Here is a 21180-nt window from a genome sequence, read left to right on the forward strand (position 1 = left end):
CTGTCCCTACCAAGTTTTTTTTTTCTTTTTTTAAACCTTTATGGTTCATTAAAAAAGTAGATACCAACTTTCTCATGTCCCTTCTTTAGTGTTTTTTAAAAAAGTGATTTTTAAATTTAATTTACATTTAAACAAATAGAAACCTATTCGATTGGCAACGGCCAGCATTAGAAAATCCCCTTGGGCAGGCCCGGGTTGGCAGAGAGGGGCGGAGTCGGGCGCATCCTGGGTCCTGGTGTTGGCCAGGCGGGGGCCGCCTCTGCCCAGCAGCAGCGCCCCCGCCGCGTAGCCGGGGTGGGGGCAGTCCGGGCTCAGGCTCCAGGGCACGGGAGGGCAGGGGACCCGCTCAGATTACAAAGTCGTCGTGGTCCGCGGGGCTGAAGGCGGCGGCGCGCAGAATGTCCAGGGAGTTCACCAGGATGAGGGTCCCTGTGAGGTGTTTCCAGCGCTTGGTGATCGGGTTCTTCATCTTGTCCAGGCCGATGTGCAGCTCCTGGATGACGTCTCGGTAGCTGTCCCCGATCTGGTGGCTCCAGGTGAGTAGGAAGTCGTATGCAGGCTTCCACATGGCCTGGGCGAAGGAGTCCCCGAAAACAGAAACAGAGGAACAAAGATTGGAGGGTGGGGTCTCACAAACTTAAACCATCTTTGTGCATGCGCACGTCTGGGTGGTACAGGGGACTGAGCCCAGGGGCGTTCTACCTCTGAGCTACTCCTCCAGCCCTACTTCATTTTTTTTTTTTTTTTTCTAACAGAGTCTCGCTTAGTTACTGCACACTGGCCTCGAACCTGCGATCCTCCTGCCTTAGCCTCCCAAGGACTGGGATGACAGTGTCCACCACTGAGCCCTGATAGGCTGACCCACCTTTCCGGAAGCACACTCAGTGACCTTCGCAATCAAGTGAGAATTAAGAGCCCAGGACGGCTCCACAGTACTGGCTTTGCCAAGGTTAGGTAACATACCAGGTACTGACCCAACACGGTGACCAGGCGGGCCTAGCTCGGCCCGGCCGCGGGGCTGTGCTCCCGAGGGCGAAGTTGGCAAGGAAGGGTAGCTCCTCACTGCCTCCCGAGCCAGAGCTCCCAAGTAGGAGCCCGACATCAATTCGCCTGCTCCCACTGAGGCAGGGCACACCGTGTGCTGGGCACGTACACGCCGCACCTCATCTACCCCCACACGCTCCGTGGAGTGCGCCTTTTACTACCGCGCCCCCAGGCCCAGGGCACATGGGGGCAGAGGAGCCCGTCCCCAGGAGCCGGGCCCCTCACCTCACTGTCCACCACGCCGTTCCTGTCGCGGTGGGGAGACTCATACGCGTCCATCTGCTGCTTGGAGACCTTGGCTAGCTTCTCGGCCAGCTCCCGCCAGCGCTGGGCCACCTCGACCGCGGTGGTCAGGAGCACGAAGTCCTGGATGAGCCTGACCACCAGGCCCTGGCAGTCCATCTTCAGTAAGGCCTGGGGGGCGAGGAGCAGAGGGTGAGGCCGGGCGGGGCCGGAGGCAGCTGCACAGGGAGGCTGAGGCTGTGGCGTGGTCCCCATGGCTCCATGGCAGGGCAGGTGGTGAGCAGGTGCACGAGCTGCAGATGTTCCCACCCTCAGTGCGTGATCCAGAACCACAGTGAGACCTCACAGGGAAACAGGCCAATGCAAGGAGCTGAGCTCCGGCTGCATTAGGAAGCCTTCAGAGAGTGTGTGTGTGTGTGTGTGTGTGTGTGTGTGTGTGTGTTAGATAGATAGATCTACCCCCTCCCCTTTTATTTCTGTGTGTGTGTGTGTGTGTGTGTGTGTGTGTGTGTTAGATAGATAGATATTTCCGGCTGCATTAGGAAGCCTTCAGAGTGTGTGTGTGTGTGTGTGTGTGTGTTAGATAGATAGATCTACCCCCTCCCCTTTTATTTCTGTGTGTGTGTGTGTGTGTGTGTGTGTGTGTGTGTGTTAGATAGATAGATATTTCCGGCTGCATTAGGAAGCCTTCAGAGTGTGTGTGTGTGTGTGTGTGTGTGTGTGTGTGTTAGATAGATAGATCTACCCCCTCCCCTTTTATTTCTGTGTGTGTGTGTGTGTGTGTGTTAGATAGATAGATCTACCCCCTCCCCTTTTATTTCTGTGTGTGTGTGTGTGTGTGTGTGTGTTAGATAGATAGATCTACCCCCTCCCCTTTTATTTCTGTGTGTGTGTGTGTGTGTGTGTGTGTGTGTTAGATAGATAGATCTACCCCCTCCCCTTTTATTTCTGTGTGTGTGTGTGTGTGTGTGTGTGTGTGTGTGTGTGTGTGTGTGTTAGATAGATAGATCTACCCCCTCCCCTTTTATTTCTTGTTTGGAAAACAGGGTCTTGCTAGGCGGCTGAGTCTCCCACCAGGTCGCTGAGGCCGGTCTCAAGCCCGCTGTCCCTTGCCCTAGCCTCCCAAGTACTGGGGTTACAGGCATGCGCCAGCACGCCCAGCGTACTGTCTGTGTCTTTATAAGAAGAGGACTGCAGCGGGTGCCGTGGCGCAAGTCTGATCCCAGTACCTGGGCGGCTGAGATGGAGGACCACGGGTTCAAGACCTGGTTTCAACATATAAAAACAAAAGGGCAGGGCATGTGGCTTAGAGATAGAAAATCCTGGCTCAATCCCCTGCATCAAACAAACAAATAAATGACAAGACGGTCGGCCTAAGAAGCAGCTCACCCCTTTACAGATCCGGCCGAGGGAAGGAGGGGCGCCCACAGCGGGGAAGGTCAGGCGGGCCTCCAGGATGCCTGTCCCAGCTCCTCTTGCTGTGTGGGCTGCGCCACCTGATCTGTTTTCAGATCAGCAAGAGAGATACATCCAGGTTCTCACAGCTGGAGGCCCAGAGTGGAGGCTGGTGTGAGCCTCCTGGTGCGGGGGCTGCTGGCCTCTCTCTCCAGCTGTGGCACCTGGGGGAAGCAGGACTGGAACCGGAGAAAACACTGGCCCGATGGGTTACGCTTCCTTCTAGCTACTTGAAATAATTTCAGAATTTCAGAAAGCTGTCGACTTCAATTTGAATTGTGAGGTATTCAAAATAAATTGTATTAAGAAAATAAGCCGAGCATGATGACACATGCTCCTAACCCAGTACTTGGGAGGCTGAGACAGGAGGACTGCACGTTGAAGGCCAGACTCAGAAACTAAGCGAGGCCCTCTGCAACTTAGCGAGACCCTGTTTCAAAAGAAAAGAATGGCATAGGGCTGAGGGTGTAGCCTGGAGTAGAATGTCCCTGGGTGTGTTCTCTCTCTCTCTCTCTCTCTCTCTCTCTCTCTCTCTCTCTCTCTCTCACACACACACACACACACACACACGTACGTGCGCACGCGCGCGCCATGTGCGCGCACAAAGAAAGAAAAAAGAAAAGAAATAGATGTGTTTCAGAAGAGCCGTGTGTGTGTGTGTGTGTGTGTGTGTGTGTGTGTGTGTGCGTGTGTGCGCGCACGAGCGCGCGCCTGTGGACATGCCCCGCAGGCCTGCTGTCCAGGGAGGAACTCAGGACAAACACGAAGACTGACTCCATGCCACCGCAGGCCCAGGCAGCCTCGCCCGGCCTCTCCCTAGCACACAGGGCCCCAGAGGCCGCCTCATCCTCTAGGTAACAGGACACCTGGAAGTCACCGCTTCTGGTTCGAGCTGTCCCTGGCAGGAGGATCAGGGCCGCCGCTCCCCAGCGGCTCTGGGACAGAACACTGGGTCCTGGACAGTATGAGTGGGCGGGAGGTGGCGCCCGAGCGGTCCTCTACGCACGCTGGGCTCCACTCGCACCGCGCCGATGGAGCCCGGACTGGCTTTGCTGTCGCCGCGCTGCCCAGAAGAGGGTGACTTGAGCATTTTAAGGGCAGATGCTGGGTGCCCGCCAAGTCTCAGCAGTGGAGACATTTCCCGGCAGGACGACCCCCTCGTGAGCATGCACAGGTGCACACAGGTGTACAGAGAACACCAGTGGGGCGGAGCGGGACTCAGCTGGAGGCTGGTCCCGACTGACCTACGGCTGAAGTCCAGGTGACCAGACCCCATCTCTCGGGACGGACCGCGATATCCGCGGCTTTGTGTGTGGGCCACGGCGTCTCCGCTGCATGGTCTCAGCTCTGGGGCATTTACAAGCATGTTAGAAGCACGAGAGGGCGTCTTAGCTGCCAGCCAGCCTGTTTACGAGGCCATGGGGGAAGCCGGTGAGGGGCCGCTCAGGGGTACGCTGGCTGTCTGCCGCACTCTGCTGTGCCCCAAGTCGCCGGCGGGGGCCTGGGCTGCCTTCATTCCTGAATCGACAGCACAGATGGTGGCGTGGTCCTGCAGGGTCCCCAGGGTCTACCGCCTCCTCATTCACGGGGTAAGCCAGATTTTCTCCCAGTGTGGAGAAGCCCACCCTTTTCTCTCCTTCCCTGGCAAGCCCAACTCCTTAGCTCCATTCCCGAAGACAGCCGCCTTCCTTGACGTGTGTCCCGTATCCACCCACTCCCCCACCTTCTCACAGAATCTTCTCATGGAGCCACCACGGCCCTATTTCCTTATGTGCCACCAGCACAGGTGAGAGGGGCGGGCAGAGACAGGATGGACAGGGCTGGAATGAGGTGGTGACCGCTGCCCGACCACTCGCACGCCCATCCACCATTCACCAAACACCCAGCATTCCCTCCGGGCCCGGCCAGGTCCTGAGGCCCGCAGCACACGCTGTTAGGTCAGCAACAGGAACCAAGCACACTCGCGAGCGACGTGAGCCGGCCGGGCGATGGCCACGGGAGGGCAGGGCAAGTGACGGGGCCAGGGAGGGACGGGGGCAGGAAGGAGGCCGACAGCCCTGGAGTGCCGGGCGGCCTGGCGGTGGCTCCAGTTCCTTCCCACCCGTGTGGTGCCTTAGCCTGCACCCGGACACTGTCCCCAAGCAAGGGAGTCGACAGGAACACTGAAGCCCTCTTATTTTCATGTGGTCTTAGTGCTGGGGTTCGGCACTCTACCTTTAAGCTCAACCCCTAGTCCTTTTTATTTAGAATCAGGGTCTCACCAAGTTGCTGAGGGTCTAAGCTACTGAGGCTGGCCTCAAACCTGCGATCCTCCCACAGGATCTGGAAGATGTGTAGGAGCCTCCCGAACACCCTCCACCCAGGGTGTGTAGGAACGGGCGCCTGGATGGACGTGGAGGAGCCTCCCACCCACGGGGCTTACAGACATGTACTGGCTTGGAAGCCATCTTGAAGGGGGCGGGGTCTGGCCACGGCCCTGCTGGGGAGGGGGCAGGTCAGGGTTGCAGGAAACCTGAGTGTCCAGTGACAATAAACCCAGAGACATGGAGACTGTCAGGAGAAATCAGCCATGGTCTCTAGGTGCTGGCACCACTAAAACTCCCCTCCTAGTTCCAGTACTGGGGAGGCTGAGACAGGAGGTTTGCAGGTTCAAGGCTGGTGTGCGCTAACAGCAAGACTCTGTTTTAAAAGAAAAAGGGCTGGGGGTGCAGCTCAGAAGTAGAATGCCCCTGGGTTCAGTGTCCAGTACGATACACAAAGCAAGACTAAACAAATCTGGCCAGCTGGGTGTGGTGGCGCACGCTTGTAATCCCAGCATTCGGGAGGCTGAGACTGGAGGATCACGGTTCGCGGACAGCCTCAGCTACTTAGGCCCTCTGCAACTTAGTGAGACCCTGTTTCAAAATAAAGAATAAAAAAATAGGGCAGGGGATGGAGACACGAATTGAAGCCTCTAGAAGCAGCAGCTTCCTGGACACTAGGCCAAGACCCTTCTCAAAGATGACCAAATCATTCCTAAGAACCTATCGCATGTCATCCACCATTTATGAAGAGGATTGGTGCTCCTAAGGACCTCACGATCTAAATCCACATGTAGCAAAGAGGAATCTAGGAATCTTTAAGAGCTGAAAGAAACTGGAATAATAAAAAAGGAGGAGAAAGAGAAAGCCACATGAGTTTTGAGAGAGAAAACCACAAATCGACCAAAAGGGAAACGTTGCTTAGGTTGACCTCAGAAGTAATATCAGAAGGAGATCTCCAGTGTTCCCCACATCCTCCCTGCCCAGGGAAACCTGATGATCAAGCAAAGAAAAAATCTATCCTGATATGGAATATGGACTCTAGATGCCCAAGACGATCTCGAAGAAGAACAGGGCTGGAGGATGTATATTTTCTGATTTCAAACCATATGGAGCTACAATAATTGAGACAGTGTAGTGCTGTTCCGGAGGCAGATATATGAACCATTGGAGTTAAATGAAAGCCTAGAGATAAAAAAAAAAAAAAAAAAAAAAAAAAAAAGTAGGGCAGGGGATGTAGCTTGGAGGTCAAATGCCCCTGGGTTCCATCCCCAGACTTGCAAAAAAAAAAAAAAAAAGAAAAGAAATCTGGCCAATCCCTGCCCACACTGGGCCGCGGGTCTAGTGGAGCATGGCCCAGGCCAGGGCCAGCTTCACATTTTACCAGGAAACCCGCTTGCTTCTGAAGGTCCCAGCCAAGGTCGGCTCTTACGTCTTCCTCCGGTAAAGGAGGGCGGAGGGGCTCAGGCTCACCCCATGTTCACCCCCTTCACTCCACAGAGCAACCAAGGAGACCAAGGAGACCAAGAAGTCCTTTCCAAACTCGCCAACTCCATGAAAAACATTTTCATCATTTAAGGGAAACCGGAAAGACATGGGTCTAAAGGCCGCCCTCTCCGTCCCCGGCCCTCCCCGTGGGGGAGTGCGTGGCCTCTCACCCGGCCCTCCTGCTCAGGTTTCCAGCTGCAGCAGAGGCAATCAATACTGCCTGGTCCCCGAGCACCTCACTCTGCCGTCCAGGGACACCAGGCCCTAGGCTCTCCCTGTCCTCCTGCCCGCAGAGCCGGGTCCACCACCGGTTTCTGGAATCTGGGTCCCAGGGGCTCCAGGGTGTTCGCTGAACTGCCCGCAGGGAACGGTTGGAAGGAGGGTCCGCATCGCCTCCCCAGCCCCCAGGACATCAGGCTTCCGCCTCGCAGAGACCTCCGCCGTAGATCCCCAGGGACCGCCTGTTGCCCTTCCAATGGCCACTCTGGCTCGGTCTCCTGGCCTCTGCCGCACGCTCTGGCACCCCACATTACCACGGTCGCTGTAGACGGGGCAGCATGCTTGCTCTCTGTGAACAGAGGCTCTGTCGCCGTGGGCTGGCCTTTGCCTCCCTGGCTGTGAGCCCAGAGCATGGGAGACCGGCACAGAGTGCTCACCTGGGTCAACTCAGGCTCACCCAGCCCTCCGTTCTGGGCGCATCCACGTAGAATGGCAGTGTGCGGTGGAAGATGGGAACACAAGTGTGGTATCGGGCTGCCGGGGGCCCGAGAGCCCCAGCTCGCTGGTCAGAAGGTGACCCAGGCTGCTGGAGTCAGAAGTCGGAAGACGGCCAGACACAAAGGCCCCCAAGAAGGTGGGCTGAGAGGTCGAGGGTGGGGCTGGCCCAGCTGTGCCCAGGGAGACCAGGCGGCTGGCAGAACTGCAGCGAGGGGTGGGCACATTGGCAGAGGGGGCAGAGCCCAGCGCCGGGAGGACTTGGAGAGAGCTCAGAAGATGCTCCTGGAGGGCCCGAAGACGGCGTGTATCCCCGAGTGTCACTCTCCCTTCCTGCCCGTTTCTAAGAGGCCCAGTTCACTGTCATGCTGGCCAAGCAAAGGCTGTGCTCACCCCAACTCAGATGCTCCTCAAGATGAGGAGCAAGTACAAAGAGAGGCAAGGGCTGTGCTCACCCCAACTCAGATGCTCCCCTAGACAGGGGGTGCACAGCAGAGAGACAGGGAAAGGCTGTCCTCACCCCAACTCACATGCACCCCAAGAACTATAGGAGGGGCCCCAGAGGAACATCTGGAGGTGACAGGTAAGACAGGCGAGAACCAGAGCAGAGCACGGCTGGCTTTGGGGCTGAGGTTCTACCCCTCCGAGTCGGAGCCCGTGGGGAATCTGCCCAAACAGATCTGCTCCCAAGAGATCCGGACGCTGGTGGCGGGGCTCAGAAGCAGCAGGGAGGGACCCCAAGATCCTCTCCTGGGTCCCCAAGGACCCCTCAGGCCGACCCCTCAACCCCTTGCCGAGGCGCACACCCAGTGCCGTCTACGTGCTCTGGCAGCAGAGCCCCGGCTCCGGTCTGTCCTGGGGACGGAGTGCACCCGGCCGCCCCAGGAGCAGAGCCTGCTGGGACTTACCATCACGAGCTCCTTCTGGAAGGACTTCCGGTCCTTGTTCTCGGGGTTGTTACAGTCCTCCTTGAGCTTCTCCAGGACGGACGCCACCCGCTCGGGCTCGCTGTCCAGCTCCGCGCGGCAGAAGAAGGTGAGCGGCAGGCTGGCGTAGCCCAGGGCGTCGGCGAAGGCGCGCCAGCTGCTGACATTCTCCATGAGCAGGGTCCGCACGGAGGCGTAGATGTAGGTGAGGAACTTGCAGGGCCGCAGGATCTGCTCCAGCAGCACCGAGGTGCTCAGCTCGGGCCCCGCCAGCAGGCTGGGCCGGGCCTTGCCCACCACCAGCACGTTCTTGGCGTGCACCAGGCCCACCTTGCCCTGGTAGTAGCCGATGTACCACTCCTTGGTCCAGAGCTGCCCCCTGAGCCGGATGCGCTCCTCGCTGAGCAGGGCCACCGAGTCGCCCTTCTTGTATTCCAGCAGGTAGTGGTTCTTGTTCTGCCGCACCACCGTCTTGAGCAGCTTGCCCCACTTGAGGCTGGACACGGGCCGGTCCTGGAACGTCGGGTACTTCGTGGTGGCGGCAAAGGGGGACAGGATGATCTTCCCGACCTCGTTCTTCTTGAGGAACCGCCTCTGCCCGGACGGCTTGATGGCGCTCTTGGGAGGCGGCTGCGGCGTCTGGACGCAGAACTGGGTCAGGATGGCGTCCTGGTCGTCCTTTACCTGCACTCGCAGCGTGAAGTCAGAGAGCTCGCTGGGGTTCTGGCAGGCGATGGGGAAGGTGAGGCGGCTCACCTTGCCCAGCTTCATCTGGAAGCCGCGCACCACCTTGGCCTGCTCGCTGGCTTTGACCTCGTAGTTGGTCATGTTGGAGAACATGCAGACTCTGAGATCCTGGGGTCGGGACAGCTGGAACTGGTGCTTGCCCCACAGCTGCAGTGCCACGGGGGCAGGGCTGGGCGCCTGCCGTGTGGCCTCGCTGACCAGGAGCGTCTTGGGGGCGCAGTCATGCCCGAAGACGGTCACCACCGTCTTGAAGGACGGGTGGATGTGCTTGGGCCCGTAGAGACCCACGGTGACCTTCTTGTTGATGAAGTCCCACACGGTGGAAGGGTAGAGGATGTTGGGGCCGTGGGCAACGACGGCCAGGTACATGCAGGGCTCCAGGTTGTCCAGCTGCACCTGGACCGTGTCCCCGTAGCTGTAGGCCAGGGGGACCGACACGTAGGGCCCCTCCTTCGAGTCGCTCCGCAGACACTGCAGGCCCACGGTGCTTTTGCTAAAGACGTCGCTTTTCACCTCGGCGGCGATCTTCATCTCCAGGACGATGCAGGTGTGCACTTCCAGGTGGCTGATCTTCACCTCCACCACGGGGCTGACGCTGCTGCACTTGTCGCTGTTCAGTTCCAGTGGGGGGTCCAGCAGGGCTTTCATGGAGATCTGCTGTGTTTCCCCAGGGCCCACGTGGCCCTCGGGCACGTGGATGCTGATGCTGGTGTCAGGAAGCTGCACAGAGCCCCCCGAGCTATCCAGCTTGCACACGATGTTCGTCTCCACCGCCTGGGTCTGGCCCCAGCCCGGGCTTTGGCCGAGCAGGTCCAAGTCGTGGCAAGACCGGGCCAGCTTCCGGTGGTTGAGCCAGGCAGTTCGAAAATCCTCCCGGCTCTGGAACTGCTCGGGAGCAGGCGATTTCAGGCCCGTAAAGAAGCCCGACGTCACGGGCGTGTCCGACTTGGCCTGCAGGACGGAGAGCTCCGACAGGCTGTAGGAGCGCTTGCTCCTGAAGAAGGGGTTGTCCCGCTTGATGGGCTGCTCCGCGGGGAGGCCGTTGGCGGGTGGGAGCTCGTCGAAGATGTTGCCGGTGCTGTTCGTGGTCGCCGAGCTGGACTCAGTGAACGAGGACGTGCCGGTGTCGAAAAGCAGCAGGTCCACAGTACTTTTGGGATTCAGCTCAGTCAAGCTGGGCATTACGTGCACGTTCCCATTCAGAAACGGGTTGGTCTGGACCCCGTTCCAGAAAGGGTTATTGCTGTACGCTTTGCCCGATCCTTTCTGACCGTCCGTCCAGCTTCCCAGCAGGTCCAGCTCCTTGGCCGCTTCGTCTGGGCTGTCCGGGAGGTTGTCTATCACACCGCTGTCGCTCAAGGTGGAGTTCCGGTAGTTCAAGGGTTGCACGTAGGAGGAAGGGATGTAGCCCATTTCGGTGGTGTTGTGGGCGTACCACCACTCGCCGCCCGACGTGTCCAGGACGTAGAGATGGTCGCCCTTGGAGAACTTGAGGGTGGTGAAGTTGGTCGGGCAGTAGTCCTTGATTGCGATCACTTCCTTGGCATTTCCAAAAGGCGTGGTGCTGTCCACGAGCAAGGCACTGGGAGAAGGCACTGCAAAAAGACAAAGGCAGACGGTGACGGGGGGCCGGCGGGTGGCTGAGAGATGGGCACTGAGAGGCGGCCGCCGCCAGGCTCGTGACCGGCAGAAGCAATCCAGAGCGCAATTCCGTGTGCTCACCTGGGACCACCGCCCTGCAGAGCTCCCGGCCCCGCCACCTGTTCACTCCTCATCCGACGGTGTGACTGACACAAAGACCAGGGGAGGGTCTCTTGCCCCCCGCGGAAGGCAGATCGAATAATGGGCAGTGAACATGCTCCTGTATTCCGATTACTGCATTTGACCAAACTTTTCATTCTCTAACTTTTTTGGGGGAGGGTAGCTACTGGGGATCGAAGCCAGGGGAATTCTACCTCCAGGCTATATCCCTAGGCCTATTTTAGAACAGGCTCTCACTACGTTGTGGAGGACTTCCCCCATGAGGTTGCTGATGTTGGCCGTGAGCCCGCGATCCCCCCGTCTCAGCTTCCCAATACTGGAGTTACAGGTGTGCATTCTCTGTATGAGATGGCCCGCATCCTCCTCTTTCTTACCAGATTCGCCTTTGTGTGGTCAGAGGCTGAGTGTGGCATACTTAGAAGATGGGGTTTTAGGAACTGGGCGACCCCTGCATGTCACCTGTGACTGGAGACGAGACCCCAGCAAGCGTCTTGGTGACCTATGCGAGCGGATTCCTTGCTGTCCTTCAGCATGGAGCACAGGTGGAGGGACGGCCCCTGAAAGTCAGGGCCGGTTCTAAGCTCTCAAGTTCGCTCAGTGCTCATCAAAGAGAATAAGGGCCATACATAACCATTGTTGAGGTTGGTATCCCTCAGTCGCAGCAGGGAAAGGGGCGGTCTCACACGCCGGGTCCCGGATCACAGCATCACAGAGCCACTGTCTGAGCGGCCTGAAAACCCCAGTGTTCAAAATGAGTCAAGTTAGTTTGCGGCTTTTGGCACCAAGCTGTGTATGTTACCCATGTAAACAGCAATTTTACAAACAAGCAATTTTACAAACAGCAAAAATAAGTCCTCTAAACAAGGAGCAAGTGTTTTGAGAAATTATGAACATGGAGAACACCCCTGTGTTTTCCCTAAGTGGGAAAGTCTCCAGAGGGCCCAGAAAGTTCTTCCTGATGGGCAGTCCTCGTGTGTCTTCCCAGGGAACGGCCCCCACATGGCGACATTCTGCCTTCCTGTAACGACTGAAAAAAGGAACTTTTTCCTCCTTTTAATTACTTATGCAAATGACAGAGGACTACATTTTTAATTGAATTACATCTACCTCTGTTATGTGATTACGCAACACTTACCCTGTTGAGTCAAACTGCCCCCCCAATGACCTGCTGTTTCCTTTACCCTTGAAATAGAACAATGGAGATTAATTCCTATTTCCTTGGGGAAGTCTTGGGAAAAAAGATGGGGTGTGTCTAGGTATGCGTTTACAGTCACTGGGTTACAGAGATGCGCCTTGGTTGGGAGTGACTGGGAGCCAGCCTCACAGAGCAACCTCCAGGAGAGCCTTGGCTCTGGACACCACCTGGGCCTCAATCGAGTCCCCTGGAAGCTTTATGACAGCCACAGCCCGTGACTCTTCATGATGGAAGACAAGCCTCTTCCCCCACGGGCGGGCGAGGTCAGCGTGGAGGGGGGTGATGTGCGCTAGTGCCCAGGGCAATGGTGTTTACCCCGGGGCAAGCACTCACAAGATGTCATTGGAAAACATCTATCTCCGCCTCACCTTAGTCGTATCACTTACAGTAGGGACAAAGGGAAATCTCTCTACTTACTCCTGAAGGTTCGGTACAGAAACTCAAATAGCAGGAAAGGCAAACAGAGTTATTACTACTCAAAAGGAAGAGATCACAGAACGGCACTCACCCACCGCGCCAGATTACTCAGAAATGTCTACACACCTTTATCTACAGAGCAAGGGGACTGTAGAAAACTTTGAAGGAAAGAGCAAGGGACTTTTAGGGCACCCAACAGGGCTAGAGAAGCCACGGGGGCCTGGGCCAAGTGTGCGCCTGTGGAGGAACTGGCTTGTAAGCGATCCTCTGTGGGGCTGAAACAGGGCGATGGTGCGCGAGGAAGCCCACGCAGGTGAGCTGGTCTCACCCAACAATGCACCTCTCGTCTTGCAATCTGAGTCCATTAACGGGCCTCGGGAAGGGAACAAGAAAACTTTTCTTCCTTGGTGGGACTCTGAACAACAGACAGGAGCTCTTCCCCAAAGCTGCCGCCATCCTGGGGCTCTTCTGCTGCTCATGACAACTACAAATCATATAACTGATGGGATTCAAGCACAATACCCCCAAATATGGCACCTGGGTGCAGGGGATGCGGGAACGTCCCCTGTCTGGTCCGAGTGCCCACGATGTGCCCCCCTGTACTACACGGGACCCGAGAAGGTCGCCATGACCACAGATGCAGGGAGCCCTCTGGGCCCTTCCCCACAGGACGCCAAGTGTCTTTTCACCACCATCTTCTCCACGGCAGGATCCATCCAGCCTCCCAAAGAAACATTCTAGCTCAACCTTCTATCTGGGTCTTCGTGTCCTTTTGAAAGGGGGCTGTCATGCAAAATACACTGCGTCTGTATGCTTTGCCCTGTTCACCTGACCTTCGTACGCAGCCCCAGCTGAGCAGAGCAGAAAGAAAGCTGGGTTCCCCCCTTTGTATACCTTACACACTTATTGCTTGGAGGAGGGCTTCGTCTCCCACGGGCACCTAAGCCCCATGGGAGCCTAGAACTCGGCCTGGCACGGGGCAGGAGCCCAACACGCATTCCTGGGATGAACAGCCACTGTGCAAGCTCAGACATAAGCCACGGCGGCCCACGCTGCTGGGCCAGGGTGCTGACCGAAGGCAGGGTTAGAGCTGCCCGGCTATGCCCTCCTGCTGCAAAACCACAGACAGGCAGTGCTGTATCATCAAGGGGCTGGAGGGAACCAAACAGTAGAGAAAGAGCAGGCTGCAGGGTGGCCCCAGCTTTCCCTCTGAGGTCTCCGCTGCTGAAATAAGCGGGCAGCAGACAGGTTGACAGGAGAAGGGCAGGGCCGGGTTATTTGATGAGACACAGGCCTACGTGACCAGAATTTTCAGCTGGACTGAGACTCGGGGCAAGCGCTCCGGTGCTCAGCTTAGAACGAGTGAGCAGGAGCAGCCACGTGGAGAAGCAGCGGGTCGAGGGCGTGAGCTGATGGGGCCCGAGGGGACCGAGCTGCCCGGTCACAGCACTTCGTCCCTCTCCTGGAGCGAGGGTCTTTACTCCTCATGGCCAAATGCCACCAAGAGAGGCAGGAGGGGCAGTATTGCCAGATCGGGGGAAGGGCCCAGCGTCTCCTGCCCACTAGATTCTAGTTTCATTCTAGTTTCTAGAATGAGGACGAGAGTCAGGGAGGCAGGTGCAGGTCAGAAAGAGACCTGGGAAAAGGGGAAGGGGCCGGGCGGAGGCCACTGAGCACGCAAGCCGTCTTCCCCATTTCTGTTGCTGCTCACAGCCTCCAGCAGCAGAAACCACTCGGGTTCCTGGACACGGCTACTGGAAATAAAAATTAAGAACAGAGGAGGACTGCATGGAGCTTGTCAGCCATTAACATCTTGTTAGAATCCCCCAGAAGGTGCATCGGTACTGTGCTCCTGGATTCATTAATTCCCTTACAGTGATATTTCCAAAATTAAAAAATAAAACTATAGCAATTAAGCATGCTTTGTGCATGGCCTACAGTGTTATCAATGCAAATTATCACTTTAGTTTTGCCAGACTGAAGAATAAGGAGGGTTTTACTTAATATTCCGAGCACTCGCCTGGGAAGAGAAGGGACAATGCAATTCGCTGGAGGACGGCTCATCCGCGGGGGAGCGGCCCTCCTCCCTCCCTCGGGACCCCGTGGGTGCAGGCTGCGGTGTAAACCCCTCCAGAGGGCACCCTCCTCAGCCACGACCACAAAGTGCCAGGGATACGGAGGAAGGGGCATCGTCCCCCCAGTGCCAGAGAAGCCTGTGGAATCCCATCGCAGTGAATTCTGGGGAGGCAGCCCATAGTCACAGCTACCTGGATTTTCATACGTAAAGCTCCGCGGGTGTTAGAAAGTTTGGTGACAGCATAATACATTTCTGTCCCTCTGCCTAAGTTTTTACACAGGCAAAACATGCATCGGCGTCGACTTCACAGCAGGAGTGCGGCTGGAGCATGCTGTCATCCCCTCAAATGTGTTCTCTGGGAGGGGGCGCATGTGGAGCTGCTGGCTGGGCTGTGGCCCTGGGGCCAACTGGGGGGGTCTCTGCCCAGCCTCAGGTTCCTGGTCCTGCCCCACCTCAGGTTCCCAGACCCCCCGCCACCAGTAAAGCAGCCCTGCTCACACCCGAGGCTCGCGGTCCTCAGATCGTCATTATTCTTTATTATTTAGCTCTCCAGCGCTTGCTTTAAGACCCTGGCCCAAACCACACAGCCCAGGCTCACATTCTCTCCCTTTAGCCCTCTTCCTTTGGGCTATCAAGTCAGAAAACAATGCCATTATCTGGACTATAAAAAACAAACGGCTCAGGTATTTATCGCAATGCCCAGGAGCCTGCCGCTGTGCTGTGAAGTCTCCCAGCCCCCTGCTCACCTTTTAAGGCACGTTTAAAGCGAGGCTCAGGGCTGCAAGAACACGGCGGCAGGGGGAGGAAGACGCCAGGGACACGGCGGCAGGGGCAGCCGACTGGAAAGAGAGACCCGTGCACGGCACGGGGTGACCTGGGAGCCCACAGCGTGTGCCAAGGGCTAAGGACACAGGGTCGAGTTCCTACAGCTGAGTTTCATGAGGCTTTAGGCCATCCAGCGGGGGATCGAGCCAGGGCCACCTTCCAGTCGGGTGCGCCGGGGCCGGGGTGCTGGCTTGGCTGCTGTACTGGCCGACTGAGTACTTTCCTACCATGGCCGACTGAGTACTTTCCTCAAAGTACCGTGTGTCCACAGCTGGCTGGGCTGGGCTTCCACTCCTGGCCATCGACTTCACAGAAGGCTTTCTGCCCTGTCCCTGGCCACCGCTCTCCTCTGGTGTTCCCAACACTCCAACCTCGTTCCACACACTCCTTCCCCCGAACCTCTCAACTGCCAGGCTCCCTACTTTCTGCCTCCAAAATTCTTCCGGAGAAAACAACAAAAAAATACATTTTCTGCACCAAGAAGGAGTTCATTACTGAGGGGGGCACTGAACACACCTAACACACCCCAAAGCAAGACCAGCGGCCATTGCTCCTCATGAGGTTTCGGGAGCTGAGGCTTCGTGATCTGCGTGGGAAGCCGGAGGCCGCACATGGAGGAGCCTGCGGGTCTGAGCGCGTGCCCCCTGCCCCTCCGCTCACCTTTGACCTCGTTGAAGCTGTTCTCGGAGAAGCCCTCGCTCAGGTCGACTAGGGTCCCCTCCGACTTGCACCGCGGGAGGCCGCCGGAGTTGGCGGCGCGGATCCTCTGGGCCGCCATCTGGACCTCGTGGGCGACGCGGTGCTAAGGCCTCATGTCTCCTCCGTGTCCTCCAGCAGCGGCCGAGGCTCGGGTCTCAGGCAGCTGCCCCGCACTGCGGCGTCCGCTTGGCAGTGTGCTTCCTCCTGAAAGCGCCAGAGAAAACAAAATCTCCCTTGAGCCAGAGACACAGGGCTGCGGAGTGACTGCGGGGTGGAGGGGACCCCCTTCCTCCAGGCTGGCCAATGAGAGGCGCTTCATGTCCCCCGCGGGCAGAGCCAGGCTCCCTGCCTGCACTGTGCCCACTTTGTGCCCGCTCCTCCTGTGGCACAGTGGAGATGTGTCCTGCACCTGCCAGGCACTCATGGTGGGCACAGAGCCGCCACCCGGCACAGCTCTGCTGCAGGGTGCTGGGAGGGAGAAGAACCTCCGTCTGCCCCGAGGGGCTGGTCCCTGGCGGGGCAGCCGTGGGTGACTGGGGCATGCAGAACCGGCACTGGTGTGGCCAGCATCGAGGGCGGAGAGCAGAGCAAGCGGGCGCCATGCTGGCGGCCAGGCGCTCTGTCTTCTCTGGGGAGCCTTGGAAGCCACTGACGGCTTCCTGGGGAAAAGAGATGGTGCTGAGGTTGGAAAAGTGCTATTTTCTTGGAAAATTCCTGTCATAGTCAGGGAGAGGCGAGAGATGCTGGGCAACTCCTCTTCCCTCACAAAGGGCTGCAGCAGCAGGAGCTGGGACCCCGGGATGAGCTGGTTCCATGGGGCCACGTGAGTGGCAGCCACTGGGAGTTGGCTCTGCCTGGCTGAGGGGCAGACGGCTTTCTACCATCACCGGAGAGGACGGGACAGCTTGACACCGAAGAGGGACCAGATCCTGCGATGCCCTCTCGGGGCCCCGGGCCTTAGGTGTGCACTGTGTGTCTTGGAGAAGAGGCATTGCTTTGTCTGTTATGGATGGAGGACGCAGCTACTGCCCAGAGACAGTGCAGGGGCAAAGCAAAAGTGTTGGCAGTTAGGAGACCTGCTGTCCTTTCAGAAAAGGACACACCGGAGGTCACAGTAAAGTCAGACAGGTGGTGACCTGTGGCTCTGTGCTCAGCCAGGGAAGCTGAGTACTGATGTTCTGTGCAGCATATGTTCACACTGCGCCAAAGCCCCCTCCCCTCTCCTAGGCGGGGACATTGGTCCTGTGGTCCCCAGTGCCCTGTGAAATCCCCAGAGCGTTACATAAGCCTTCTTGTCCAGGGGCAGCAGCAGCCGACCCTTGGGAGGCATCCAGACATTGCCACCACTTTTGTGATGACTAACAGGGATGCCCCAACCCCACCCCAGGACAGTCGTGGGGCGGGGGGGGTAAAAGCCTCTGCACCTCTAGGAAGCGCACGGTGTCTACCAGAGCCAGGCGTGGGGGCAGACAGGCTGCGGAGTCTCTGCGGAGTCCAGCTCTGCACTCTTGGGACAAGCTGGCCGGCAGGCACCTGCCTGCTCTTCACTGCCAGGGGCTCTAGGTCCCTACTCTTCCCCCATTCAAGCCTCGGAGCCCTGAGTCTTCTCAAAGCATCCTCTGAGGACGAGCCCTCCCTGCTCAGAAACCCCTGGAGGTCCCACACTGCTTTGGAGGGCACCAAGGTCAATGTCCCTGCGCAGCCCCCCGTGAACCGCACCCCAGCCCGCCATGAACCGCACCAGCACCTTCCCGCTGGCCGCATACACCCTGACCACACTGGGACCTGCCACTCCTCCGCTCACTGTGCCTGCTGCGGCACCTGCAGTTTTTATCCACAGCAGGTGGGACAGCCCAGCCCTCACCTGTGCTCCAGAAGCTCGGGCTCCTTGCAGCCTCCTCCTCTCTGAGCCCCAGTGACTCGCGCCGCCCGGCCGTGGCTGGAGCCTCATTCAAGGCTCGGGCTCCACACCTGAGAGGCTAAGAGACCTGGGGCGCTGGCACCGTCAAGGGGTTGTCAAGAGCGCCTTGTACACATTTGAAAGTGTCCACAGGCACTTTTAAAGACAAGAAGAGGCCGGGCGTGGTGGGCACGCTTGTAATCCCAGCACTTGGGAGGCTGAGACAGGAGGATTGCACAGGTTCAAAGCCAGCCTCAGCTACTTAGTGAGGCTCTCAGCAACTTAGTGAGACCCTGCTTCCAAATAAAATAAAATAGGTCTGGGAGTGTAGCCGGAGGTAGAAAAGCCCCTGAGTTCCACCCCTAGTACCACCAATAAATAAAAAATAAAGACAATATGTTTCCCACCTGCCTTCCTAGCACTGAGCCAGGATGATGGGTGTGTGGCTGGGGAAACCCTAAGGGGCCACAGACCCCAGTGCCTGGGCAGGCAGGGCTCTCAGGCACAGGTGGACGTGGCTGGGGTCCCGGCAATGACAAGTGGCCGCTGAACCTCTGACTCAGGGGCCTGCCTGCACGGAGGGCTCCCTTCAGTGTCCAGGGGCACTGCAAGCCGTGGGTGTCCCCAACCTCCCACCCTGGGTCCACTCAGCCTGCCAAAATGTCAGAGATCCCTCTGTTTCTCCCTCTCCCTCCCTCCCCCCCCCTCTCTCTCTCTCACACACACACACACACACACACACACACACACACACACACCTTGGCAGCTGCACCTTTGGAATGTAACCTCCACCTGACCCCTCTGGGCACCTGCACGCCACCATTATCTTGACTCAATTACAGTAATTGGCTCCATCCCGCCAAGCTAAACCTGCGCCCCACAGATCACTCCTCAGCCAGGACTTGGCTGCAGCCAGGTCTCTCTTCTGCAACTTCTGAGCTCTGAGGGTAGAGCTCATGCTGCCTCTGACCCGCATCTGGGACCAGTGGGCTCCCATCTCCAGCACGTCTCTCTCCCTCCACCTGGCGACTGGGTGCCCCTGCAGTTCCCAGGCGCCGAGCCCCTTCCGCCACAAGGCCTGCCTACACGTGCTGGTCCGCAGCCGGGAAGGCCTCCAGACACCAGGCTCGAAGCCTCATTCATTTAGGGCTCATCCGAATGCCAGCGCAGCGGACCGCCACACCCACACTCCTTTCCAATCACCACCAGGGTCCTACTTGTCTCTGCCCAGTCCCCGTGACAAGGCGAGCCTTCCAAGGCCCAGGGCTCCGTCTGCCTCCACTCCTGCGGTGAGGGGCCTGTGCACAGCCGGCTCTCGGATACACATGAGCAGATGGGTTCTACTACACAGAGATCAACAGTGCAAGAGCTAGAGAAAGATGGTCTTAAAATTCATCTAGAGGGGCCAGCACAGCCAAAGCAATCCCGAGCAGTCAGAACCAAGCAGGAGGCCCGCGGTGCCCCATGGCAAGTACTGCAGAGGTTCAGTAAAACCCCAGTTCATAACGGCCAGACCACGGTACCAACCCAGGTGTTGCAACAAATGAATGGGTAAAGAAAACGTGCATGCACACACTGGAATTTTACTCAGGCCATCTGCAGACCATTATGTTGAGATCAGCTAGTCTCAGCACGTCGAGGGTTACGTCTTCTCTTCTCTTGTATGAGGAAGTTAGAAGTTTTTGTAAACACAAATGAGGAGAGAGGCCAGCAGGACTGTGGGAGGGGGTCGGGATGGGAAAACGAGGCTCCAGGAAGGGGCAGTTCCAATTAGGCGGTGTGCGTCCACGAGGTATCACTGCAACGTCACTAAGACGTAGGGGAGGGAGGAGGGGCCAGGGAGGACCCCCTCCCTCCCCGTCCTCCGCTGTGTAGGACTGTGGGGGCCTTGGGCCGGAGAGGAGCAGGGCAGAAACTCCGCTCCAGGCTCCTTCCTGCCAATTCCATTCATGAGTTTGGATGACGCAGTCTCCATATTCGATTCTAATTTGTGGGTATCGTGTTGATTCTGTCAGATTTCCTCTAGGTTAAAAAGATAAGCGTGAGTTCCGACCTGCTGCCTACAACTCCCATTGCCAGCCACCGACGGGGACCCCGCTGCACCGCCACCTGGCTCCGGAGGCAAGGTGCTCCGGGACACCTGCTTCACAAATCACTTGAGGTCCAGGGGTTGCTCTGTCCTCCGTGGGGTCCGCACCCCAGCTGCCTCTCTCCCGGCCAAGGCAAAGAGCCTGCATCCAAGTCTAGCTAGACCCACCCGCCCAGGCGGTGACGCAGGTGGAGAGACAGGGGTGCCGGTGCCCTGCTACAGCTGCCCAGGAGGGGCTCCTCCTCCATCGAAGACCAGAGAGGACAGAGCCTGCACGAGGAGGTCACGCCCACCCCCAGCGTGGCAGGACCCGGGTCGGTTAGTTTTGCTGGGCGAGCCTTTCTTGATCCACCTGTGGCCTCTGTGGCGGGCGTCTCCTCCTGGGGGCACCCACAGACCTCTGGGGACTATACCCCAGCAAAGGCGCTCAGAACCCCGCCAGAGTGCGGTGTGTGGGCAGAACCGGTTTTAGAGTCGGCGCACTGGGCCCCTCCCCAGAGCCCCGCCATCCCGGGCCACGGCACCAGGTCACCTTAGCGAACAGTACTGAGCATCCATTTCTAGGAACAGGGCTCTGGCTCGACACTGGTGACGAAGAAAGGAAGCAATTTGTTTTCAAGGAAGTGGTATCTGAGACAGACAGAATGCAAGGCCGAGGCAGGAAGGAAGAGGTCAGGTGAGTCACCTCCACCATCAGACACCTGCCTGCAAGGCTCAGGGTGCAAGGACCACATGCCAGAGATGCCAGCAGGTGCCACGGGGACGCACCCAACCCGCTCTCTCCCACCCTGGACACTGAGGAAGCTGGAAGAGGCCTTCTCAAGAACAGTAAAAAAATGTGCGTGGGGTCCCAGGGTGGTGGCAGGGGTCCCAGGGAGGGCAGATGCATCTCCCTGTGCCCCAAGCTCTCACAGACCTTCCTGAGGCTCCCCATAGAAAGCAGTCCCAACTTCTCAGCTCCTGTTCCCAGAGCCGCCGGCTCTTCCTCAGTGTCCCCTGTCCTGCTCCCTGTATGTACCCTGTGTGTACCCTGAGCTCCAGTGCCCAACATCTCTCCCGAACACCTCCCCAACTAGTGCCTGTCTTGGCCAAGTCCACCTTCTGGAGATGACAATGTTCCCCATTTGGGCCACGTAAAACCTTCCCAGCCAGCTAGACATGGTGGATGCCTGTAATCTCAGTATTTAAAAGGCTGAGACAGGAGGATCACAGGGTGGAGGTCAGCACAAACTTAGCAGACTGTTACAGAGTAAAAATAAAAAGGGCTGGAGGTGTTGCTCAGAAGTAAAACACCTCTGGG

General features: G+C 57.9%; 1 protein-coding gene across 1 annotated transcript; it reads right to left on the reverse strand.

The window, feature by feature from the left end:
* Positions 1-346: 346 nt before the first annotated feature.
* On the reverse strand, positions 347-15970 carry SH3BP4 (SH3 domain binding protein 4; the record flags this gene model as incomplete). The annotated part of the gene is made up of 4 exons (XM_080689244.1): positions 347-571; positions 1270-1458; positions 8153-10512; positions 15853-15970. 4 exons carry the CDS (start codon positions 15968-15970, stop codon positions 347-349), a joined length of 2892 nt encoding a protein of 963 aa, XP_080545370.1.
* Positions 15971-21180: the final 5210 nt, after the last annotated feature.

Source organism: Muscardinus avellanarius (genome assembly GCF_963383645.1).
Source record: "Muscardinus avellanarius genome assembly, chromosome: 2".
In the NCBI taxonomy this organism is placed as follows: Eukaryota; Metazoa; Chordata; class Mammalia; order Rodentia; family Gliridae; genus Muscardinus; species Muscardinus avellanarius.